General features: G+C 50.3%; 1 protein-coding gene across 1 annotated transcript; it reads left to right on the top strand.

Moving 5' to 3' along the window:
• Positions 1-17: 17 nt before the first annotated feature.
• Positions 18-25,956, top strand: SRPRA (SRP receptor subunit alpha). Its single transcript, XM_030538055.1, has 14 exons — positions 18-241; positions 4,456-4,539; positions 7,708-7,871; positions 11,127-11,287; positions 12,309-12,474; positions 13,727-13,880; positions 14,635-14,744; positions 15,450-15,568; positions 17,896-17,982; positions 18,869-19,041; positions 20,294-20,507; positions 21,300-21,463; positions 21,629-21,727; positions 24,494-25,956. The coding sequence occupies exons 1-14, from the start codon at positions 116-118 to the stop codon at positions 24,620-24,622; spliced, it is 1,950 nt and encodes a 649-aa protein (XP_030393915.1). The 5' UTR covers positions 18-115; the 3' UTR covers positions 24,623-25,956.

Below are 25,956 nucleotides of genomic sequence, written 5' to 3'. Positions count from 1 at the left end.
CGGAAGTGAGGCAGGGAGTTAGTCTGACGTGTGGCGAGGCGGTCGGGCAGGTTACCCGGCGCCCCGGACCCCGCTGCCCCCGTTCCCCCGGGCACGGCCCGGAGCCCGCCCCGCCATGCTCGACTTCTTCACCATCTTCAGCAAGGGCGGCCTCGTGCTGTGGTGCTTCCAGGGCGTGCGCGGCCCCGCGGCAGCCTGCACCGCGCCCGTCAACGCGCTCATCCGCTCCGTGCTGCTCCAGGTGAGACGGGACCGGCCCGCGGCCCGCGCCGCGTCTCAGCCGGAACCCGCCCGCCCCCCCGCTCAGCCCCCCCCCGAACCCTTCCTCCCCCTCCTCCCCCGCTCAGCCCTCGGGGCGGGAGACCCCCCCCGAACCCTTCCTCCCCCTCCCCCGCTCAGCCCTCGGGGCGGGAGACCCCCCCGAACCCTACCTCCCCCCCCCCCTCAGCCCTCGGGGCGGGAGACACCCCCCCCCCCCCGCTCAGCTCTCGGGGCGGGAAACCTCCCCCCCGAACCCTTCCTCCCCCCCCGCTCAGCCCTCGGGACGGGAAACCTCCCCCCCCGAACCCTTCCTCCCCCCCCGCCGCTCAGCCCTCGGGGCGGGAAACCTCCCCCCCGAACCCTTCCTCCCCCCGCTCAGCCCTCGGGGCGGGAGACCCCCCCCCGAACCCTTCCTCCTCCCCCCTCCCCGCTCAGCCCTCGGGGCGGGAGACCCCCCCCGAACCCTTCCTCCTCCCCCCTCCCTGCTTAGCCCTCGGGGCGGGAGACCCCCCCCCGAACCCTTCCTCCCCCCTCCCCGCTCAGCCCTCGGGGCGGGAGACCCCCCCCGAACCCTTCCTCCCCCCTCCCCGCTCAGCCCCCCCCCTGAACCATTCCTCCTCCCCCTCCTCCGCTCAGCCCTCGGGGCGGGAGACCCCCCCCCCGAACCCTTCCCCTCCCTGCTCAGCCCTCGGGGTGGGAGACCCCCCCCCCGAACCCTTCCTCCCCCCTCCCCGCTCAGCCCTCGGGGCGGGAGACCCCCCCCCCCGAACCCTTCCTCCCCCCTCCCCGCTCAGCCCTCGGGGCGGGAGACCCCCCCCCCGAACCCTTCCTCCCCCCTCCCCGCTCAGCCCTCGGGGCGGGAGACCCCCCCCCGAACCCTTCCTCCCCCCTCCCCGCTCAGCCCTCGGGGCGGGAGACCCCCCCCCCGAACCCTTCCTCCCCCCTCCCCGCTCAGCCCTCGGGGCGGGAGACCCCCCCCCCCGCACCCTTCCTCCCCCCTCCCCGCTCAGCCCTCGGGGGGGGGGCCGCCCCCCCCCGAACCCTTCCTCCCCCCTCCCCGCTCAGCCCTCGGGGCGGGAGACCCCCCCCCGAACCCTTCCTCCCCCCTCCCCGCTCAGCCCTCGGGGCGGGAGACCCTCCCCCGAACCCTCCCCCTCCCGCTCAGCCCTCGGGGCGGGAGACCCCCCCCCCGAACCCTTCCCCCCCCCGCTCAGCCCTCGGGGCGGGAGACCCCCCCCGAACCCTTCCTCCCCGCTCAGCCCTCGGGGCGGGAGACCCCCCCCGAACCCTCCCCCTCCCGCTCAGCCCTCGGGGCGGGAGACCCCCCCCCGAACCCTTCCCCCCCCCGCTCAGCCCTCGGGGCGGGAGACCCCCCCCCGAACCCTTCCTCCCCGCTCAGCCCTCGGGGCGGGAGACCCCCCCCGAACCCTTCCTCCCCCCTCCCCGCTCAGCCCTCGGGCGGGAGACCCCCCCCCGAACCCTTCCTCCCCCCTCCCCGCTCAGCCCTCGGGGCGGGAGACCCCCCCCCGAACCCTTCCTCCCCCCTCCCCGCTCAGCCCTCGGGGCGGGAGACCCCCCCCCGAACCCTTCCTCCCCGCTCAGCCCTCGGGGCGGGAGACCCCCCCGAACACTTCCTCCCCCCTCCCCGCTCAGCCCTCGGGGCGGGAGGCCCCCCCCCCGAACCCTTCCTCCCCCCTCCCCGCTCAGCCCTCGGGGCGGGAGACCCCCCCCCCGAACCCTTCCTCCCCCCTCCCCGCTCAGCCCTCGGGGCGGGAGACCCCCCCGAACACTTCCTCCCCCCCCCCCGCTCAGCCCTCGGGGCGGGAGACCCCCCCGCACCCTTCCTCCCCCCCCCCCGCTCAGCCCTCGGGGCGGGAGACCCCCCCGCTCAGCCCTCGGGGCGGGGGAGACCCCCCCCCGGAAGCCTGGCCCCCCTGCTCAACCCTCGGGGCGGGAGGCCCTGCCCCGAACCCTGTCCCCCCGCTCAGTCCTTAGGGTGGGAGACCCCCCCCCTGCTCAGCCCTTGGGGCGGGAGACCTCTCCTGGAACCCTGCCCCCTCCCTCCCCCTGCTCAGCCCTCGGGGTGGGAGACACCCCCCCCCCCGGAACCCTGGTCCCTCCCTCCCCCCTGCTCAGCCTTCGGGGCGGGAGACACCGCCCCCCCGGACCCTGCCCCTTCCCCCGCTCAGCCCTCAGGGAAGTGAGAGAAGAGATGAAACTTCCCCCCCCTTTCCCTTGGGATCCTGTCCCCCCACCTTCACAGGGAGAGGTCCTTCCCCCTTCCTGGAACCCTGCTGCCCCACTCATCCTTAGGGAGTGGCTCTGGTGCCCTTGGCTTAATTTTCTGTTGGGAGGAGAGATTTGCCTGGGGGTCTGTGGTGCCCCCCATTCTGTCCTGTGGCGGATATTGCAGTTGATAAAGAATAGGGCTTCACTATAGGGCTCCCTCTGAAAGAAAAGCATCATTGTAATTTCTGATCCAGTTGCCACCCAGCCCTTTGGAAGACTGTCCCACTGCTTTGTAGTCGAGGGTGTTGCCTGGGCCTTGCCCGTGTCCCATTGCTGTTCCCTGGGAGATGCTGAGATGTGCCTAGTCCCCAGTCTGTATTACAGCCAAGTGGGGCTATGATCATCTCTGGTTTATGCCAGTTGATTGTAGGCCTAGAACTTCTGGCAACTTGCCAAGGTGTCCGTCAGCAGCACAGTGGTGGGGCCTCCTCATCTTCTCCTTTGCGCTGGGGGGTCATACTGCTTCCTTAGCTGTGGTTGCTCACTGGGAAGTGTGGAGGTTAGGTATAGACTGCAGTCCCAATTCCAGCTGTGTTTAGGTGAGATCAAGCAATGTTCATGTTCCCTGCCCATGTAATTTACCTGTCATTTGAGACATGAAACTGAGATCCTGGTCAGCATAGGAAAAACTCTCTGCTGCTTATGAACAGGGCTTTGGAGCTGTCCTCTGGCTCTGCTCCAGCTCCAGGCAAAAAACTACTGCTCTGCGCTCCAGCTCCAGGCTCTGCTCCAAAGCCCTGCTTATAAGATATGTTGCAAGAGTTGAAGTGTTAACTTTGATGTCCAGGACTGATTCCAAGGGTAATTACAGCCTACCTCCCTAAAGTCCCTGTGCATTTTCAGTTGACTACAGAATTCTTCGCATCTTGTGCTAAACAATTGTGTATCATAGCTGTGTATTGTCAGGTGGTTGCCACGATCTGCTTCAGAAGTAACTGCTTTATAAGGGTAGATTAAATTGTATACAGACTGAAATGCATTTGGTCCTCTTGGGATGAAAGATGCTTTGTTTGGCTGGTGCTTACCTTTTCACCAGAGTGTGATTTAGCTGTTTGCTACAAAGTAGCTTCAGCTGCTTATGGGCTGAGGACTTGAATCATTCCTGCTACAGCTGTCTTGAGAAAGGGTTTTTGCCAGCCTGATTGGGAAGTTGCCACTCTCCTGTGCGTACTGCTGTGAGCAGCCTGTTGTGGTCTACAGCAGGTTCTTACATTTGTAACTGCAGTGCTTGGTGTGGCTGTAAACTGTCTACAGTTTGCATTAGGTTGTTGCTAAGTCTTAAACGTCTGACAGGAGATCCAGGGCCTAGTGTGGACATGCAGATACTGTCTAATAGCCTGTGGTTTGGAATACTGAGCGACGACCACTTGGTTCTAGAGAACTCTGAAGGCTGGTTTACAGCCTTGATTTGATCAGGGTCTCCATACTCTTCAGAGTTGAACCTATTTGGTTACAGAGCTGAACATCTGAGGGATATAAAGTGAAGGTATAAAGATGCATAAGAAACAGGGGATTCAAGAAGGCTTTTCCAGTTGGCATGAGCTGCAGAAGAGAGCTTTTATGCTGACTTGGGGGGGAGGGGGGTGTAGACACATGATCTGGGAGGAGGGTCTATGAGGCTGCTGAGGCTATGCAATAAGGGGTTTTACATACTCTCCCTATGAAAAGCATGTTATTGAGTAACGATTCCCAATGCAAGAGAACAGGTTGTGATGCAAGGCAGATGCTATGAACTAAAGGGGAGGACGCCACAGGAGCCTGCAAAAAAGACTCCAGCAACTATAACTCTGAGTATTTGTATACAGGGAATTCTTCTCCAGCTGTAATGCAGGCTTATATCCCGCCATGTGAAGTGTGTACAGCTTTTCTGTGGTGGATTAATTGTTTTATTTGTTCTTCTTTTAGGAGCGAGGTGGCAACAATTCTTTTAACCATGAAGCTCTTACTCTTAAATACAAACTGGACAATCAGTTTGAGCTTGTGTTTGTGGTAAGTAAACTATGTTAACAGCCCCTTCTCTCTGCCCAGGTGTTTGGGGCAGGTTTATAGGGCTCTGTCTCTTCCTGGAATGACATAAAACCCCTAATAAACTATACTAGTGTATTAATAAACAGATATTTATTAGAACATCTTAAACTCAAGACACTGCGCATGGTTGCAAAAGCCTCTGTTCAGAGCAACTGTCCAGTCTTGCTTCATGACCTTGAGTCCGTACTATCACAGATGCAACAGTGAAGCACAATGTGACGTAACTCTGATATCTACCTCCAAGTGTAGAGCCTTTGAGGTGAAATTAACGTATGAAAGATATTTTGAAATCCTTAGATAAAATGTGCTCTGCAAAGTGTATTTCATTTTAAAAATAGTGACAGGCTATTGTGATTCCAGAACAGCGATTTGTTAGCAAGCAATAATAGGGTGTATGGTTTTATAATATTGACCAAAGACTCGTGGCTGCTATTGTAGTGAAGTGACTTGTCCAATTTCCTTGTGAAATTGAATTGAATCACCCAGGGTAAGTTAGAATGATCCATACAGGACTCAGTGGCCAATTGTAACTGGTACTCCAGTTGCATTTTGGGGTTGCTTCTGGTCCATTATGTATAATGGAGGTGCCATTGGTGAGTGGGTTTAGGAGCCATGGCACTAGAGGAGAGTGAGATGTCATCTTTGTGTGAGTGGCTGGTGTAATTCCAGTGGTGATTCTAACAACCCTTTCAAGTAAGGCTCATTTGACAAAAATCGCTTTGAAATCTAAAAATCTGGGATTTTTACCACAGGAGGCGGCCTGGGGTGAAATCCTAGCCCTACTGAAATCGGTGGCAAAACTCCCATTGAGTTCATTGGGGTTCAGAATTTATCCTTGGTCTCGTCTGAGTGTGTCAGTGTCTAACAGGATCCTGTCAAAAGCCTCAAGTAAAGTAATATGGGAGTCCCCCTTCCACTTTGCTATAAGTGGGAATCTTAGAGCCTTGAGCAGTGATGATGGTGCCAAATATTTGCATTCTTTGCTTGGCAAGGATTGAATTGTTGGCAGTACATTTAGCCAGATTTCTTTCAGTTTACAATTTTGTTTTTAGTGTTTGATTTAAACGAGTTTGAGGATAGCCATGGGTTACGATGTGCAGATTAAGGCGTCCGTGGCACATGTATTTACCATCAGATCAGTTCTGCCTAACTGTTCTGGATGCCCTTGGCTTGGGGTCAAAAGCCAATCCCAGATTAGCCAGGTCCCTCTGTAAGATCATCTTGGATGCAATTCTTACACGCTTTGTCCTGAGAATAGCTGCTCTATTTGGGGATGTGAGTGAAGGCTCTGTATTGGTGTGAGGTAATCCGTGGCTACCCTCTTCCTAATGTGGTAAACAGTGCCTTTGTGCAGGATAATCTGTACAGTAGGTATGAAGGAGAATCCCCATCACCCTTTAGTGCACTTTAAATTTAGGGATAATTTAGGGCCTGATTCTATGAGATGTGCCCTCAGCAGGAGAAAATAACTGCAGAGTTGGACCCTAAAAAAGTGCTTTAGTGGGTGTGTACTAAATGAACTTTGAGAGTAGTTTTTAGCAATACCTGCTGCTATTTTGATCTATATTCAGTAACGTGTGTGTGGCTGGCGGCTATTTTAATCATCCAGCACTGTAGATACTACCAGTTCCAGCTTTATGATGTACAGTAGGATTGAGATCGGTCTCCACTGGAAATCAGGCTTGTGAAGCTGTATCATATGTTAGTTTCTAAAAACTAATTTTGGTTAATGTAATGGTTCAAAATAGTAAAATGAGGGCACATTTCAAGTTGAAATCTCATACATTTAAAAAAGTTAGAAATAGCTTCATGTCGTATCCCTGCCAATTTGTGATTTTTACAATAACATCTTCCTATTTAGGATTTTTCTACCCTATCTGTGAAAGTCCAGTTCAAAGGAGAAACTGACTATACCCAAAGTGCTCTAATGTACAACAGCCTAAGAAAAAAGATTTTTTTTTCCTGATAGTAGTTAGTATCATCTCAGGTGTTTGTAACCATAGTAGATACAGTATTTTCCGACCTGTGCTTTTTTTAAGTTGATTGTTTCCCTTTTAACCTAAAATGCTAATGCACTGAATTTTCCTTATGCCATCTCTGAAAGTCTCTGATCTCCAGAGCTTCGAAGTGGACTCTGTAGTTCTAGAGCAGAGGTCTCAAACTCCCAGCCCACTGGCCATCTGCGGGGACAGATCTCTCCCTTGCCCTCACCTGTTGCCCCCAGGTGCTCCCCCCTCGCACGTGCCCCAAGTGATTTAAAATGGCCCGGGGCCCCATCCACCACTGACAGTGCAGCAGAGCTGAGCCGCTTCCTGCCTGCTCATTCCACGTGGCTGCCAGCCCCTTCCTGTGGGGGCGGGGTGGGGCTGTGCCTCCACATGCTGCTGCCACCCTGAGCACCCCTACAGCTAATGGGAAGCTGTGGGGGCGGTGCCTGGGGGCAGCAGCACGGGGAGGCCCTCTGGTTTGCCCCACCTTGGAGCCTCAGGTAAGTGCTGCATCCCTTGACCCCCCTCCCAGAGCCCATACTCCCTCCCCACACCCCCTTCGACCCCCAAAATCCCTACCAGAACTTGCACCCTCCCCTCACAATCCCCAGGCCCCAAACTCCCTCCCAGGGCCTGCACCCCCATCCGCAGCCCAGGGCCTGCACCCAAACTCCATCCCAGAGCCTGCAGCCCAACCCCCTCCCTCACCCAAACTCCCTCCCAGAGCCCAACTTCTCTCACCTTCTGCCCCCAAACTCCCTCCCAGAACCTGCACCCCAATCCCCACCTCAGACCATCTCCCCCATCCAAACTCCCTCCCAGAGCCTTAGGCAGGTTGGGGGTGGAGTTTAGGGGGTCGGGTTCTGAGTGGCATGAGTGACATTATTGGCCCGCTGGGAGGATTTGAGGCTGGCACTGGCCCTAAGGTAAATTGCGTTTGAGGCCTCTGTCCTAGACTCATAAATTATCTAATTGTCAAAATGGCAGCTTCTTCTATCTCCTTTCTCACGTTAAAGCTATTTAGTGGTTGTTCTTGCTAGTTAGATGTACCGATAAGAATGTGTTGCTTCCTTTCAGCTAATAATACACATAGTGTCTGCTTTCTATCAATGCTTGTAACTTTCTGTTCACTTCCTTCCAGGTTGGATTTCAGAAGATCCTGACTCTAACCTATGTGGATAAGTTGATAGATGACGTCCATAAGGAGTTCCGGGATAAATACCGCAATGAATTCCAGCAGAAAGGCACCCTGGGGCTCCTTAATGGCACCTTTGATTTTAAAGAAGATTTTTTACACCTCCTCCGGTAACGAGACCATTTCTGCTGTGGCTGTTTCCTTGTGTATCTCCTTTGTGCTGTGTTTTGAATGCCCTGTATTAGGAACTGGCAAGTGGTCTGTGTAGCCATATTATGTCTGTGCATTCATGCAATGTGCTCTTTTTGGGCTCTTATTTTGGCTGTTTGTCTTCCATTAGGAATGTTGGATGGAGTGTTGTATAATGGCTAGTGCAGGGGACTGAGTTCACCTCCACAGACTTGCTGTGAAGCTCTCTAGGCAGAACCTAACAATCCCATAGTGTCCAAAAGAGTCTGACTAAACAAAAAGTCTCTGTCAACTGAAGTCCTTTGTGAACCGTTTCTGACTGGAGCAAAAAATGGGAGCTCACCTGTTCACAGGCTGTTATGCAGATGTGGAGAAGTGACCTTGGGCTAGATACTCAACATCCTATGTCCTGGATTGGACCAGCCAGCATGGCTGCTTTCAGTGCCTCTCTCTATCGGGACCAGCGGAACACTGAGGTCATCTCAGTCAGAACGCTTGGGTTGGGGTTGGCTGCACTGTCACTTTGGAAATAACTGAGCTAGCTGTACTGCCCCCAGCTGGCTCTCAGGGCTATATGCGAGTCGAGGTGGTGGCACTTGGCCGTCTTGCACCCAGCCAACTGGCCATAAAATATCAACCTCACATCAAGGGTCATCCCATCAAGAGATCTTCTGTTCTGAGGCAGGCTTACACTGAGTGGGAACAGAACCAGGTGGCATAAAAGGTGTTCCTTTTGAGTCCATCTTCATTCCCCATACAGCCAACCTCTCCTTCCCCCAGCACCCTGATATGAGTCACTGCTACTTCACAAGTGCCAACTTTGACCAATTTCCAAGCTAACTGATTGTAGAAGCCTTTGGAGTGTGTTTCATTGGTGACTGAGATCCTTGATTGTGGGGTTAGCATGGGGCAGATAATGTCCTAGTTAATATGAAGCCAAGGTGAGTAGAAAGTCTGTTTCCCTCCCAGGTGAGACAAGCATCACAGCCTCTGCCAAAGGAAACAGGTGAAATCGGTGGTTTCAGGTTCTGGAATGATTGTTCCTGATAGAAGTGCCAAGATTTGGTCACGATTTAAAAGGCAGAAATAGTAACTATTAATCCTAAATGTCAGACGGGAAAGGCCCAAAAATGATCCTGCCCGTTACCCGCATCCGTTTGAACTTGGAACCTACAGGGTATTTATTTACAGGGTATTTTCTAATATTTTGCCCACCCAGTGGGCCTTCCACAGCCTAATCCCTGGCCCAGGGCCGTCTCCAGGCACCAGCTAAAGAAACAGGTGCTTGGGGCAGCCAATACCAAGGGGTGGCATTCCAGCCGCTATTGGGGCAGCACGTTGGGGTCTTTGGCGGCAATTCGGTGGCGGGTCCTTCAGTCCCTCTTAGAGTGAAGGACCTGCCACCAAATTGCTGCTGAAGAGTGGAGTGACGCAATTGCACTGCCACAGCTTTTTTTTTTTTTCTTCTTCTCTTTGCTGCTTGGGGCAGCAGAAAACCGGGAGTCGGCCCTGCCCTGGCCCATATCCGGTGCACCTGTTGATCTGTGGGGGTTTCAATTCTGGGATAGGAATGGCTTGTTCCAATCTTTGTGCACTTCTGCCAGCTGGTGAAGAGCATCCTAACAAACCCCTCCTAAAGGCCAGGAAAGGTAATAGGTACTGAATCAACAAACATCAGTTTCTTAAAGATGCAGATTTAGTCCATGGGAGTCTCAGGTTCCAGGTTTCCTCTGTTAATAGGAAATAACTTGTTGTATGCAGTGTTGTAGCCATGTCAATCCCAGGATTGGTGCATTTGTCCAGAAATTCTTCAAGGTGGCCCATGAAGAAATTGGCATATCGGGGAGCCATCCTGCTACCCATGGCTGTTCCTGTGGTTTGGACAAAGTGTTTGTTGTTGAATGTAAAATTGTTATGGGTGAGGATTAAATGGATGAGTTTGGGGTGAATATCTGAGGGTTGTCCACTGGCTTGTAGATATCTGAAGCAGGCAGTTACGCCGTCATTGTGAGGGATGTTGGTGTATAGGGCAGTGACGTGGGGAGGATGGTGTTCTGAGGGAGGCTGTTAATGTTGTGGAGTTTTTGAAGGAAGTTGCTTGTGTCCTGGAAAAAGCAGGCCGTTTGGGTTGTAAGTGATTTGAGAATGATTTCTATGAGTCCCGATGTTCCATGAAAACCATGGCCACCAATGATGGGTCTGCCTGGTTCCCGTTCATGTATCTTGGGAAGTATGTTGAAAGTTCTTGGGGGATGAGTTTGTGGAATTTCTCTTGGAGGAGTTTGGGGAAGGATTTTATGATATCCATAAATTCCTGGGTATATTGTGGTGTGGGGTCATCTTTGAGTTCTTTATACACCTCTACCTCGATATAACGCCAGTTCGGATATAACGCAGTGAAGCAGCGCTCGGGAGTGGGGGCTGTGCGCTCCAGTGGATCAAAGCAAGTTCAATATAACAGTTTCACCTACAATGCGGTTAAGATTTTTTTGGCTCCTGAGGACAGTGTTATATCGAGGTAGAGGTGTAGTAGGTGATGTTGGAGAGTTGTCAGTTGGCCTTGTTATCATAGTCCTCAAGTTGAGGACAGCTGTGAGCACCATGTGACTGTCAGCACCCACAATGCCCCACTTCAGTTAGTGCAAGCGCTCTTGGTGAGAACGTGCAACACCAGCAGAAGGAGAGTAGTGTGGACACCCACCGCTGATTGAATTACTGTGGTGGCTGTAGGTCAACCTAAATTAAGTCGACCTAATTTAGTACTGTAGACAAGCCCTGAGTACTTTTTGCAGACCTGAAGAAGAGCTCTGTGTAAGCTCGAAAGCTTCTTTCTTGCCAACAGAATTAAAGATCCAATTAAAGATACTATCTCACTCACCTTGTCTCTCTAACAGATGACAAGCACAGATAAGACTCTTTTTTTCAGGAAGAGAAGATGTTCAATAGTGTCTTTCATCCCTTGTCTTTTTGTACAGTCACATAAAAACTGCATAACAAAAAAGCAGAGTTTAATACTGTTAGTCAATAAATGAACAGAGGCACTGGGACACAGCAAAGGGAGAAAAGATGTCTTGAGCAGAGATTTGAAGAGCTGGAGTCTAACCCCAGGGAGCTGAGGTTTGCAGTATGGTAGGTGTTGCAGCTAGACTCTTGCTCCAGTGATTATAATGGTGTGATGCTAAGTTCTGGGCCTGGACTGTATTTTGGAGCATGAATAACACTTTCTTTTTGATCAGGGAAGCAGAGGAGAGCAGTAAAATCCGAGCTCCAACTGCTATGAAGACGTTTGAACAGTCTGTGAAGTCTCAGAAGACTGTCAAATCTATGATAGAAACTCGAGGGGAGAAACCAAAGGAGAAAGCCAAGAACAAGAAAAACAAAGGTTCCAAAAAGGAGGGTAAGTGGATGCAACTGACAGATCCGTGCAGTGGGATGAGGGAATAGCCCAGAGGGCTCCAAAACCAGGCTGTGACCAAGCCCTGCGTGACGTTAATCCAGCACATGCTTATCTGCAGGCACATCTGCCCAGTAGCATCTGTTACTGGAACAGGTTGATTCAGATCCACTATTCTAGTTGCCTTTGCCCTTCTGTGGCTGCCAGCGTCCCTTGCCTGCATGTAGCAGTTGATTCAGTGAAACAGACCACCAGCTGGCAGGTCAAGGTGCATGACATGCAGACTTGCTGCTCATTTGTTCTGCCTTGTTTCATACAAGTTTAGGTCAAAATTTTCAAACTTGGGTGCCTAAAGGTAGGGACCTAAATCAAAGGAGCCTGACTGATTCCAGTGCTCAGCACTTGAGAAAAACAGGTTCCTTGGATTAGATTCTTAAATACGGTTTTAGGGTCTGACTGCAGTGCCTTTAAGCCTACACAAGGTGCAAGCTCTTTTGAGAGAAACCTCGGAAATTAGCAGAGGGGAAAACTAGCATTAAGGTTATGGGATTAAGCGCTGAGGTCAGGGAAATCCCAAAGTTCAGGTCACTTTGTCACTGGCTCAGTCACTGCCCTACTTAACATTCTTTCCCCCTATTTAAATGGAAAATTTACTGCATATCATAAATCGCAATCACAGGAGATGGCTTCCTTGGGAGCCAGCTCATAACACTGCAACTTCTGGAAAAGGTTATGATCGCAAACCTCGCTGCCTTCAGACTGCTTCTATCTAGTTCCAAACTCTTCAGCTAGGGGCTGGAGACACACACAGATACCTTACATAAAGGGGTTTATGTCCTGATGAGCAGGGTGTAGAAACCTGGATAAATGTTCAGCATTGCTGAGCTAATGATACTAGGAAAACTCGCCTGGGATTCCCTGACTCCTGAGTGCTTGTCAATTGCTTGATCACCTTTTAGCACCAAGTAAACGCGGTTTCCCTTCAATCGTGTGTACGTTGTGGTGAGGGCTCTGTCTTGTCCAGCTTCAGGAACCGAAGCTGCTACTGTCCCCAGTAAAGCAGCCTCAGCTACAAAGCAGAACCCTCCTGTGGCAACCGGGGACAGGGAGGAACTGACCAAGGAAGAGATCCTACAAAAGAACCGTGAGGAGTTCTTCAGGAAGCGCCTGAAAGGAGGAGAGAAGTCCAAGTGAGTGAGAGGATGACGGACCTGTGTCCCCCTCTCCAGTCTGAGAGAGGTGGTGGCGGTAGGGTGGCAGATCTGTGTTGGAGAAGGGTTTCATCCATTAACAATGGACAAGGAGCTATTTATCATACTGCTTTTGAGCCACCAACTTTTGTCAATTGTTCTTAATGTGTTGGGTGGATAGTGGGCAAGAAAGCTTCAGACTCTCTTAAGGTGGAACAAACAGATCTGCTTTTAAAACACCCCTCCCTAGCATTACAATGCAGGAATATCCCACTGTTCCAATGACAGTGATGACCTGTGCCCTTTCTAATCCTGAGGACTGGCACATGGTGTGACTTTTAGTTAGACAAAGGGTGAAATCCTGGCCATATTGAAGTCAATGGGAGGTTTGCCATTGACTTCAATGAGGCCAGGATTTCACTCAACGTGAGCTTTTTTTGATCAGACTGCAGCAGCTATTGGAATGCCAGACACTCAGTCTGCCAGCGGTGGCAAACTGCCATCATTCAAACATCTCCTGTGGCTTTTGGCTTCTTTAGAATGCCCGTGTCATTCACTGGAGGGCGGGGAGAAAGAATTTGATCAGTTTGTGAATCCAAAAAGTGTATCTGGGACAGCTGTACAACCCTGTTCCCCAGTGGTACGTGTGACTCAAAAGAGAAGGGTTGTATTGGGCGAACAGTTAGAAGCCTCCTCAATGATGGGACTCTCCTGGTAAGAGCAAAGCGCCGCATGTTGAATTGTACTGGGGTCACCTACAGATCAAAGCAATTCACTGCGCTAAGTTTGACAGCGGTACGGGTCAGAATTGAGGCTGGTTGGGTGACCTTTGCAGTACGCTTCCATACTTCACCTTTTTGCAGTTTAACCATAACTTGCTATCTTTCTAATCTTCGGGTGGTTAACACGAATCTTCCCTGAATGTTGCCCATGCTTTCTTGACTACCTCCAGATTAAAGGGATGCTAGCAACTTACCCTACAAACTGATGGGGGTCAGAAAAGAATTCTTAAAGTTGGAGAGGGATGTTATGGAAGTTCTCTCATTCGCTGAAGCATCAACATATTGGCCACTATGGAATATCTGGTGAATCCAGTGGTCCAATCCCACATGGTATAAACCCTATAAACTCATCCCATTCATATGGGAGACACCTCCTGCTTAAATCTCTTCTTGGAGAGTCCACTCGTGGTGGGACTGTTGCTGCCGTCATCGTAGAGTTTGCTTTAATAGCTTCTTCTCTGCCTTCCCAGCAAGTCCCCAAAGCCGGAGACTCAGAAGGAGAAGGGGAAGAAGCCCCGTGTTTGGGAGCTGGGAAATTCTAATGCCAAAGTACTCGATTATAGTAGCTCCACTACCAACGGAAACACAGACACTTGTCCCACAGAGGAGTACGACCCTTACGTGGTAAGGTCCTAAACGTTCCCCTTCCTATAGAATGATTAGCCTCTGTGCTAGGCCCTGGGGCATTGCCACTGCAGCTTACCTTCATCTGAATTGTACTCTCAGATGGAGATCCTGAGAGTGGCCCAAGCTCCATGGCTGGATTAGAGCAGGCAGAACTGAACAGAAACTGGGGGAAGGGGTGACTGCTACAGTTTGGCAAACTAGTGGAAAGGCACTACCCAAGTTACTGCTCAGCCTCCACTAGGTTGTGGAAAGTTGCACCAATCTGGCTCTTCGTGGTGCTCTTACAGTTTTGGACATCAGTGCCAGAGGAATCATCTCTTGGAGGAACTGAAATCAGCTCCCCAACTGCTAGCAAAGCTGTGTGGGGGAAGGTGGTGGAACCTACCTTAGGGGGATACCCTTGCAGTATGGAAGGTTATTTTGTAGATGGAGCAGAGGACTTGGAATCGGGACCCCAGAATTCTATTCCTGTCTGTCATTGCTTTGCTCTGTGATCTTGGGGGAAGCTATTTCAGCCTTCTGTGTAAAAGGAAACCACCACTTAGCTCACTAGGGAGTTGTGGTGATTAGACCATATTAATAAAACTCCCCAAAGTCCCCGCAGGTGTGACAGATGGTCACATTATTCTGACTGGCCCCTCACAAGTGTTGTCTGTAGCAATGAGCCAGTGAAACAAGTCAATTAAGGCTTAAATGCCCAGTTCTGATTCTCTGTATGGCTTCCCCTCTCCCCTACCGCCTTCCTTTTCAGGCCCTAGGAGATCGAGATCGGGAGCCTGGCCGCCTTTATGATCTTGAATATGAGAGTGATGAAGAGGAACCTGAAGAGGAGAAAGTTATTCAGAACCCTTCACAGCCCAGGTAAGTCCTCCTGCAGCCCCCCTATCCCAGCTAGCTCCTTGCTTATCTCCTACAGATTTTCCTCCAACATGTCCAGTCTGCTAAGCTTGTATAGAGTAGCTTACATGCATCTTGGGCACTGCTAGCTGATGCCTTGGCTTCAGGAAGGAAGTATTGTCTTAACGCACTACATGGTTTTGGCCTGCTTTGTCCCAAATGCTGGTGCACGTGGCGAATAGGCAGTCTGCTGTGGATGGCCCTTCCATTTCTGCAGGCTGAGTCATTAGACTAAACGATCCTGCAATCACCACTTCCAAGCTGGATCTGTGTTCCCTCAGTGATTCCTGATATACCGTTGGTACCTCTCTGGGCACAGTAACTGAGCGAAACCCGTGCTAGTTCCCAGACAACGTTGGAACTTGTTTCATACAGAAGTTTTGTACAAGGTGGGGTTTGCAAACCTAACTCTGTCCGTGCTGCTCACGGACGAGCTAATAGAGACCAGTACCCAGTTTGAACTATTGCCTGTTAATCTGGTTAAAATGCCATGAACTAGGGAGCAGCTCAGTCCCAGAAGGCAAAAGTGACCACCTGCATATTAGCTTGAGAATTGCAGTCATGGCTGTCCAGCCTTTCCCTTCCTTTAGCTTCTGTTCTTTTCAAGGGCATCATTATCCCGTTACGCTTAAGAGCTGTAATGTGTAACCACACTTTGCTTGTTCACAGGGCTAAGAAGGGTGGTTTGGGAGGCATGTTTGGGATGCTGAAAGGCCTGGTGGGTTCCAAAAGCTTAACAAGAGAGGACATGGACTCTGTGCTGGAGAAGATGAAGGATCATCTGATCGGTAAGTCTGGAATGTCTCTTACAAACTAGTACCCTGTGGCCTTGTTTTCGGGGTCAGGCTCTAGATCGACTGGTCTGCGTTTGGAAGGAGCCATTTCTCCAGTCCTGTCGCTAAAATTCTATATCCTGTTTTCTGGATCAACAGTCGCATTAAGGATTTAAAGTGACTCTTCCAGGATGTGGGGTTGTAGCTCAGCCACAGAAGCTGTAGGTTGCCCTGAATTTTACCCCGTTAGCCAGTGATCATGGAACTGTTGCTATTTCCAGCCTGTCTCTTGAACTCTTGAAAAGGGGGATAGAGAATAAGAAGGAAAATATATTATTGCCCGTATATAAATAGATGGTATGCCCACGTCTTGAATACTGCGTACAGATGTGGTCTCCTCATCTCAAAAAAGATATACTTCAGAGAAGGGCAACTGAAATGATTAGGGGTTTGAAACGGGTCCCATATGAGGAGAGATTAAAGAGGCTAGGACTTTTCAGCTTGGAAAAGAGGACACTAAGGTAGAGATATATAAAATCATGAGGTATGATAGAGGTATATAAAATCATGAGTGATGTGGAGAAGGTAGATAAGGAAAGTTTACTTACTTATTCCCATAATACAAGAACTAGTGATCACCAAATGAAGTTAGTAGACAGCAGGTTTAAAACAAATAAAAGGAAGTTCTTCTTCACGCAGCACACTGTCAACTTGTGGAACTCCTTGCCTGATGAGGTTGTGAAGGCTAGGACCATAACAGCATTTAAAAGAGAACTGGATAAATTCATAGAGGTTAAGTCCATTAATGGCTATTAGCTTGGATGGGTAAGGAATGGTGTCCCTAGCCTCTGTTTGTCAGAGGGTGGAGCTGGATGGCAGGAGAGAGATCACTTGATCATTACCTGTTAGGTTCACTCCCTCTGGGGCACCTGGCATTGGCCACTGTCAATAGACAGGATACTGGGCTAGATGGACCTTTGGTATGACCCAGTACGTCCGTTCTTATGTTCGTTCTTATGTTGTTCTTCCAGTATTGGTCTAGTCTCTCCTTAGCAGATTTTGGAGTTCGGTTACGTCCTCCCACACTGTCTATATAGCATGCTGCAGAAGTGTTGCATATGCTATTTCCACAGCATGTGTTCTGCTGCCTTGAATATATGTGCAGAACAGGGCTCATGGAGGGAGGGTAACAGAACAAGGGATGTTTGGGATGTGTCCCACATACAGCGCTCACAATCTAAATTCCCCCTTGATGGATGTATGGACCTGATTTTAAATTTGTTGAATTGGGGACTCACTTACCCAGTGTCCTACATTGAGGTAGATCCTGTGTTTTGAACGTTAACATAGCTCTGTCTACAATGCTGGTGTAAAATTTCTCTCCGGGACTTTTGCAAGTGGATCAAGTAGACTGAGTGGCCAACTCTCCTGTGATATCAAGGTCGTAGGTGAAATCCACGACTATCTGTCACTTATCTTTCCTGTGGCATGACATGCTGGATAATCCCAGTTGAGTTACGTGTGACACGATACCCTGTTGTTGGACTAGTTGATAGTATGATGTTTAGGATAGTAGGCCTGTAGGTTTGTGTGTCTCTGCACATTGTATTTAACAGAGACCCTACTCTTTACATATTCTAATTGATTTGCTCACATTTTGTAAAATGCCTCTTGGGTTGTACTGGTGACAAGGTGAGGAATGGTCAGGTTCTAGTGACAATCCTAGATTTTTAAGAGGGCAGTAATTCACCCACATCAGATCGAATCAGGCTGAAGTGAATATAATGCACTTTTGGAACAGACTCAGAAGGGATCTTGTGTCCCAAGCAGTGATGTGGATGGGTTCGGAAGGCCTTGTCTCATCCAGAGGACTCTGATGGGTAGGGGGAGGAAGATAAAATGGTTGGGATCGTTGGCGTTGACAGATGTAGAGAGAAACCATTGGCCCCAAAACAAGATCTGTACTTCCCTGGGGGTCTGACAGTGACGTTCTTGCCTTGATCTCCCTTCCCCTGGGGTGGGGGGTCGTTGCTTTGGGGCTGAAAGATCATTTGAGGACGCATCTGGGTTGTGACTGGGGATAAGAGGGCACATTTCATGCCCTTCTCAAGGCCTTGGAGGCTATCTGCACTCTGTGTCCATATTGCTGTCTGCTCTAGAACAGAATATCATTGGCAATCCAAGCTCTGCTCTCCCTCAGGGGTGGATTACCCTCCTGACTCCTCCTCCCTTGGAGCTGGCTGGGATAGAGATCTTCTGGGGGGACTGGGAGAACCCTGAGTCCTGTAGCCCAAGAGTCTCGTGATGCTAACATCCACTCCTTTGGCTTTTCTCTTCCAAAGCGAAGAACGTTGCGGCTGACATAGCTGTCCAGCTGTGTGAATCGGTGGCTAAGAAACTGGAAGGGAAAGTGATGGGCACCTTCACCAGTAAGTGTTTCTGTCCTTCCATTCCAGGAGCTGCTCTGAGTTTCTAATCTGTTAGCCCAAGTCTCTATAATACCATCTCATTCTTCCCCCACCCACTGCCCTGATGCTTGAAACAAAACGTGCCAATCCCAGCAGATTACTGCTGCTTTTCGGCTGTGTTTCAGCCCTTCTAATATTCCGAGGGACATGGGACCCTGGGCTTGTTCCAGCCTGCCCTTGAGGTGTGTTTGTGCTTGTGTAGCCTGGTCTCTAGTTGCCAAGTGCCTTGTGACTCTCAGTGCATGTGCAGAAGGGGATAACCTCAGCCGCTGTTTCTCCTGCTGGGTAAGCACCTCTCCATGGTTTAGGAATGTCTAATCCACTGCAGTTCTGGATTCCTGTAGTTTTGCCTTCAAAGGCTACGTGGGGGAGAAGGTTAAATCTGTGATGCCAACCTCTGCAGCAGTTCATAGGTTTAGCCCCTTACACCCAAGAGCTGAGATTTGCTAATGGGAAGCTCTGCTGCAGTCAATGAAATGGGCAGAGGCCTGGGAATCTATAGAATGGTGGTTGCTCAATTTCACACCTTATCGTAGCAGTCTGAGGCAGCAGTGAATTAATTCATCCATCCTTGCTCCAGGATAGAAAGAAGGCAGCAATTGTTCTAGAGACGCACTATCAGGGGAGGCCAGCAAGTGAACCTAATGGCACAATCGGCAGATTAACAAGGGAACAGCCAGTCTGTTCCAAAGGGAACCCACATTCCTGGGTGTGGCATTGTGAGCAATCTAGGTTGCATTTGACTGTTATGCTCCTGAGATGCTGTGGGGGAAGGATGAGCAGTGCTCCAGCCACCTCATCTGGGATCAAATTCTGACAAAGGTTCCTCTTCTAATTCCTTCCCCAGCGGTGACCTCAACAGTGAAGCAGGCCCTGCAGGAGTCTTTAGTGCAGATCCTGCAGCCCCAGCGCCGCGTAGACATGCTGCGTGACATCATGGACGCTCAGCGCCACCGCCGGCCATATGTCGTCACTTTCTGTGGTGTCAATGGGGTTGGAAAGTCAACCAACCTAGCCAAGGTAGGGCACAGCCTGCATGTGTTCCCAGGGATCAGCCTGGTCACTTCAGGAGGATCCACCCTCCTTTCCTACTTGTGTTCTGGGGACACCACCTCAAATCCCCTTGGGCTATGGCACCCAAATTCCTAGAACCAAAACCCATTCCTCTGTTCAGTTCACTTCCTTTGTGGGTCCAACAGCTCTTTGAATGTTGTTGTGCTGATGGGCAGCTCAACTTCCTAAATCATGCACTAGTATATTGCCACTAGTCTGCACTACCTAGTGGGGAGGGAGAGCTGGTGTGTGCTCTGACTCCATTCACATGCACACCACCTTCCCCGCTGAAAAGCCCCTTGTCAACATCAGCAGGGGAGAAGAGATCCCGCTAGCAAATCACTGCACTAGTTAAAGGGACTTCTACCAGCCTAGTCAATTTCACAGCCCTTCATGTTTGTCTTTAAATCTGTGGCTTGGCTAATTAAACTGAGGATTTGGAGAAGCTGCCGCTTAGGACTCCTCCATCAGGCTCAGTCTGGCTGAGATGATCAAGCTCTTCCTACAATGTGTGCAACTGACTGGAAGGCTTGACATGGTCACAGGAACAGTGCTGTTAAATGCCTGACTCAAGCTATGCTCTGGGAACAGCAGGAAGGCAGCCCTGAACTGCAGCAGTGATGATGTCATCCCTAGGATAGAGCTGTCACTAGAGGCCTGTGCGTGCCGCCCTGAGCAGGCAATGGACACTGGCATCCTTAGAAGGCTGTGCAGACATGCAGGGTATTGGTTACTAGAGGCAGAGCTTAGAGATGCCTGCAAGCCTGTGTGGGGTTGGAGATAGGCTTGATCACTGCCTCAGCGTGGTGTGTTCAAAGGGGCATTTCTGTGGAGATGGCGGGACTAGGGGCTGTAAATCAGCCAAGGGATTCGGCTGAGGCCTGAGATGGAAGCACCTGTAATGGATTGTTGGCATTATAGAAGAGCATGGAGCAGGTTCCCTTTTCTTTTTGGGGAGTGGGGGAGGGGGGATTGCCAACATATTCACCACTCTCCTCTGGAGACTTGGGCCCTTGGTTTACGTCCCTTCTGTACTTGATTTGTCAGTGACTGCCTTGGGCTGGGACACTTGGGGAATCTCCTTTGTCGACCTTTGGGGTGGAGGGAATGACACAGCAAACTGCCTGCAAGTGGCATATGGGGCTCAGAGGGGCTGGGAGCGGAGCAGAGCTGGACTCGGGCTGGGGATGGTAACAGGGTCTCTTTCCCCTGCCCCCAGATCTCTTTCTGGCTGATTGAAAACGGGTTCAGCGTCCTCATTGCCGCCTGCGATACATTCCGAGCCGGAGCCGTAGAGCAGCTGCGCACGCACACCCACCGCCTGAACGCTCTGCACCCGCCGGAGAGTCACGGCGGCCGCACCATGGTGCAGCTCTACGAGAAGGGGTATGGGAAGGATGCTGCTGGCATTGCCATGGAGGCCATTTTGTATGGTGAGCCCTAGCCCTGCCTTGGCTGACTCTTGCTTTCCAAGCCAGGAGCTGGCTGTTCTGGGGTGTGGAGAGTGGTTGCGGGGTGGGAGGTGGGAATACCAGTCAGGACTCCTGGGGTGTGGCGTAAAGGTTTCAGCTGGGCTGTATTCCTGGCTTTGTCATTGACACTGCAGGTTTGCCATTCCTTACTACGTCCTCGTAACCACATTGTTAATAGACCCCACTTCTTCTTCAAGTCCCCGGGCCAATGGACAGGTCAGGAACAGCCCTGGGTGGAGCACAGACTGGAGATCAGGGAAGGCTTCCAGCAGTGGGGATGGATTCCTCCTTCCTCCAGGAAATCAGTGACATTGTGCATTAGCATGCTGTGCCCTCTCTTCCCTACTTGAACAGCGTAGAGGGGTGGGGATGGGGTGGAGTAAGCCAGTTTCATAAGGGTCAGTGAGTGCCTCAGTTTACCTAATGAAGGTTGTGTAGAAATCTGCCTACTGGGAAAGGTTTGAACCTAGCTGCTCGAGAGAAGAGCCCAAGCTGTAGCATCAAGCTGACCTTCCCTAGAGTGCAAGGCTCTTCCTCTGGGGTCTTGCTTGGGCCCACAGTTCTAGTCCCTTAATTTTTATGCTGACTGGTCCTGTCCCAGGGAGGGGATTTATTATGGATTGTGGGTGTCTTGCAGTGAGAAAATATTGAGAGGATGGAAAGAGACTTGAGTAAATCCCTGATACTCTGTAGCTGGAGGAGCAGAGTGCGTGTGAATAGAACTCTATCACTTTGCTTCATCTCTCTTCCCAGCACGTAACCAGGGGTTTGACGTGGTGTTGGTGGACACTGCTGGCCGCATGCAAGACAACGCCCCCTTGATGACAGCTCTGGCTAAACTCATTGCAGTCAATACCCCTGACCTGGTCCTGTTTGTTGGGGAAGCCCTGGTGGGAAATGAAGCGGTGGATCAGCTGGTTAGTTTCTTATTCTTTAACCTCAAACAAAGTTCTACCAGATGGAAAAGGCCCCTATTGGCACAAGCCTCTGTGTAGACTTTGGAAGGCGTTCGCATACCAGTGATGGACACCTGCTTAGAAGAACCTGCATGGACTTATTTCCTGGCTGTATTTTTCCCCTAGGTCAAGTTTAACAAGGCCCTTGCTGATCACTCCATGGCCCAGACACCACGTCTCATTGATGGAATTGTTCTCACCAAATTTGACACCATTGATGACAAGGTACGATGGCCATTCACGTTAGCCCCAGAGATTGCTGATTCCTTCTCTCCCCATTGGAATCTTCTGTTTTTAATGTTTTTTTAAATGACTCCGTATGGATCCTCTCCTTGCTGAGACCAAACAGTGGAGGAGAAATTGAATAACTGTTTCTGACCTCAACAGGGTATGTTCTTTTGATGCATCAGTCAGATACCCCCACCTCTGGAAAGGCCAAGTGTCATTGTTCTTCCAGGATGTGCAGGGGATAGTTGCTGGAGAGATATTTTAGCCCTCTGAACTTTGAGGTTGCTGACCTAAGCAAACAGTGGCGGGTCTTTTCTGCTCCTGATTCTGACAATTGAGTATTAGTGTCAGTGCTGGACTTCATAAACATGGCTCAGCTGCTGCTTACAGCTGAGAACTAAGAGCCTTACTACAGTTCCATTGAAAACGTGGTGGGGAAGACAGGGGATGGTTCATTTTATGCTGAGCCATCCACATCTGTAATTAGTTGGGAAAAAAAATTAAGGTCAGGAATGACCAGGTCCTTACTTTTGCTGGCCCTTCGGACTGTTCACACTAGAGCTTTTCATTTCCTACTATTAGTACAATATGAAAACTTACAGGTTAAAGCCCAAGAAGCCATTGTGACTGTCTGTGAACAGACCAGAGGACTTCCCGAAAGTAATTCCTGTTTGAACTAGAGCAGATTTTGGGTGGGGGGGAGGGGGGGGTGCCGCAAACCTCATCTTGATTAAAAAAATTTCAGTTATGGAGAATCCACCACAAACCACGGTGAGTTGTTCCAATGGCTAATTCCCCTCGTCGTTAAGTGTACTCCTTATTTCCAGTCTGAATGTGTCAGCTTTCAGTGCTGGCCATTTGACTGTTAGACCTTCCCCTGCTAGATTGAAGAGCCAATTATCAATGGTTGGTTCCCTGTGTAGGCACTTAAAGACTGCGATCAAGTCACTCTGTAACCATCTCTTTAAGCTAGAGAGATTGAGCAGCTTGAGACAATCGGTATAAGGCAGGGTTCCAGTCCTTTAATTGCTCTTCTTGTGGCTCTGCTCTGAACTGTCTCCAATTTATCAACATTCTCAAACTGTGGGCACCAACACTGGGTACAGTAACTTGACTCTTGCCCTAGCCCTGGAGCATACTGGGCAGTCTAGGGGTGAAGCCTGCACAATGGCTACCAATTCTGGGGCAGGCAAAGCAATTCCCAAGGCTGTTGAAAGCTAAGAGTGAGGGAGGGATAGCTCAGTGGTTTGAGCACTGGCCTGCTAAACCCAGGGTTGCGAGTTCAATCCTTGAGGGGGCCATTTAGGGATCTGGCGCAAAAATCTGTCTAGGGATTGGTCCTGCTTTGAGCAGGGGGTGGGACTAGATGACCTCCTGAGGTCCCTTCCAACCCTCATATTCTATGAAAGCTGCTTCCCTGAGTTACACCAGGATGTACAGTGTTTTGCCTTGCTCCAGTGACGTTTCAGGTGATTTGATCGGTCTGTTTCTTAGCAGTTCTCTACAGCCTTGGGGAGCCTTATCACAGCAGTTAGTTCGGACAGGAGAGGATGCTGACCCATGCAAGCAACAAGCCTGACTTCCTGCAGGGGCGCCTGGCCACCACTAGCCCCCCTTTTCAGGGTGGAATCAGACAGATGACCTGTCCTTTCCTGTGAGATTCCATGCTGGAGTCTGTCACTGCAGCTTCCCCCTGCCCAGATTGTAGGCAAGTCGGCCATGGCTGTTACTGCATGGTGTTGAATCACAGACATGATCACTGATTGTTTTGGCCTGGGTACCACTGCCTCATGGGGGAGTCCATGTATGGTAAACATTGGGTGGTGTCTTCTGCTCCAGGCAGATTTCAGCTGCACTCTACATTTGCTTCAGTGTTACAGCTTTGCTTTGGATCCCTGCCAAATCAACTATTGACTTTGAAAGACTGTTTCCATTCAGAGCTCTGAACTGTTGTGGCCCAGGAAGACAAGCAGCTGCTTTAAGGTCTGTCCAGCAGGCTGTTTACTTAGCTCCAGGTATCAGCTTTAGAACTTGTTCTCTGTTCAGTGTGAGACTATGGAAGTGCTTACTGTGCTGATTGACTGGCTACTCCCCCAGACTTGTGAACATACTGGGAATACAGTTTAAAGAAATTCCTAGGCAATATAATACCTTCTTACAGTGTTTAGGCTGTTGTATTCTAAAGCTACAAACCTGGCAACTTAGAATTTAATGTTATGGTTGCCAGTCAATTAACTGCCACATCTCATCTATAGTTAATAGTCTCACCATCTTCTTGCATAGCAGTCAAATTCAGCTAGACCCTGCTCCCGTTCACCTGGCTATTCAGTGACCCATTTCCCTTCTCTTGATGTACTCGAATGCTCCCTCCATTTGCAGTGGAACTCTGTGCCTGATACTCGACCCTCCTCAGACACTTCCCTAGCTAGTCTAAACAAACTGCTCTCCCAGTTGGACACGGGATGCTTTCTTGCAGCAGAGATGGACTTTCCAGAGTTGCTTTGATTTATCCTCTCCCACGGGGCAGAGAGGGAGTTCAGGTTGTTTAGAATCTTCACTCAAGGGGCTGACAGGAGTTTGAGTTCTCTGGTCTATCAGAAGAACTCTTCCAACTTGCTGTAACACTAATGGAAATTGAAGATGCCCAGAGTACAGGCTTCTGCTCTAGCCAATCACGCGCTGATGGTTTTGTTAGGAGTGGGTTGTACATTCAGGCAGAGTCCTGTTCAGCAGATCTCCTCATGGATGTTCTTTCTTCCACAGGTTGGTGCTGCAATCTCCATGACCTACATCACTAGCAAGCCAATCGTGTTTGTTGGTACTGGACAAACCTACTGTGACCTGCGTAGCCTTAATGCCAAGGCTGTGGTCACTGCTCTCATGAAGGCCTAGAATCCAATTATTACACCAAATTGCTGTTTGCAGGTGTCTCAGAAGAACATGCTTTACAATGTGACTGACTTGTCTTTTCAGTGTAGTGCGAAACAGAATGAAGGGATAACAGAGCAAGGGGCTGCTGCATCCACCACTGCACACTTCTCCCTTCACTTGATGCATGACTTAAACCTTGGAAGGAGGTTGCTGTCTCCAATCATGTTGCTTACTGTTTAGCTACACTTCTTCCATATTTATTGGCTATAAAGCTTATTTCTGGGAAACAACTGACTCCTTCAGATGGAGCACCTGGGCCAGATCAGCTCTGTGGCCTTCAGCCACTGAAAGCCCTTCCCCTGGATTCCTTCATTCTAAGTGACTCAGCCTCCATGCTTCATAGAGGCTGAAATTAGAGCTTTGTATTTTTCATATCTTGAGAGTGGTGTCCAAGACCTGCAACTCTTCAGAGCTGCTCTGCTACTAAGCAAGCCTCTATGGACTATGTTTAAGGTATTCTTGATCCTATGAGCCAATCTGGATTTTTAGACTTAGTTGGATCTAAGAGTATGAGTGTCCCAGTCCAGGGGCTGATTCTATGCTGAGCTCTGAGGCTAGGGCAAAAATAGATGCTGCTTTGTGACAGTTTTAATGTCTCCAACCTGATTAATACGTGCTGCTAGCCTTGACCATGGCAGCTCACCAAAGTTGATAAACCAAAAATAGTAAGTCTACCCCTCTGTGCTTGTCAAGCAGGGGCCCATAGGGCAGATGCTGAAGTTGCCTTAAGATCCCTAGTGCCATTGTCACTGGGACTCCTAAAGCAGGGCTGCCTAGGACCACTACAGCTCATAGGAAGCAGACTTCCCCCAGGCTGGAAATGTTAGTTGCCAAGAGCTGCATCTCTATCTAAGCTGCAAGTGCATGGCCTGGATTCTGGCAGGCAAGCTGCACTGCTTTAGGATATAGGCTAGTGCTGGTTTCTGTACTGCAAGACCCCCTTCCTTGCTCAGAAGCTGTTTCTAGTGACTCATGCCTCCTTGTCTCACCAGTGTTGAGGATCAAACTGATGCTGTAGGGACAGCAGGCAAGAGTTCTGGTAGCAGTAGCTTCTGCCTCTCATAACCAGCTAGAGAAAGGAAACTTTGGTGGAAGACAATACAGGCTGCTTGTTGCTTTCCTGCCCCTTCTCCCTCCCTTCTGAGTGCCTCTAGAGATCCTGGTCTAAAGTGCTACATTGAATAATACAAAACTCTTAAAATGTCTTGTAGCTCTGTGTTGCTAGAGTGCAATAAATTGAATGCTGTCTGCTAAAAGAAATACATAATTTATATATAATAAATTTCATAAATAAC

This window comes from Gopherus evgoodei, chromosome 19 (genome assembly GCF_007399415.2).
Source record: "Gopherus evgoodei ecotype Sinaloan lineage chromosome 19, rGopEvg1_v1.p, whole genome shotgun sequence".
In the NCBI taxonomy this organism is placed as follows: domain Eukaryota; kingdom Metazoa; phylum Chordata; order Testudines; family Testudinidae; genus Gopherus; species Gopherus evgoodei.
This window is presented reverse-complemented; position numbering and strand designations above follow the sequence as displayed.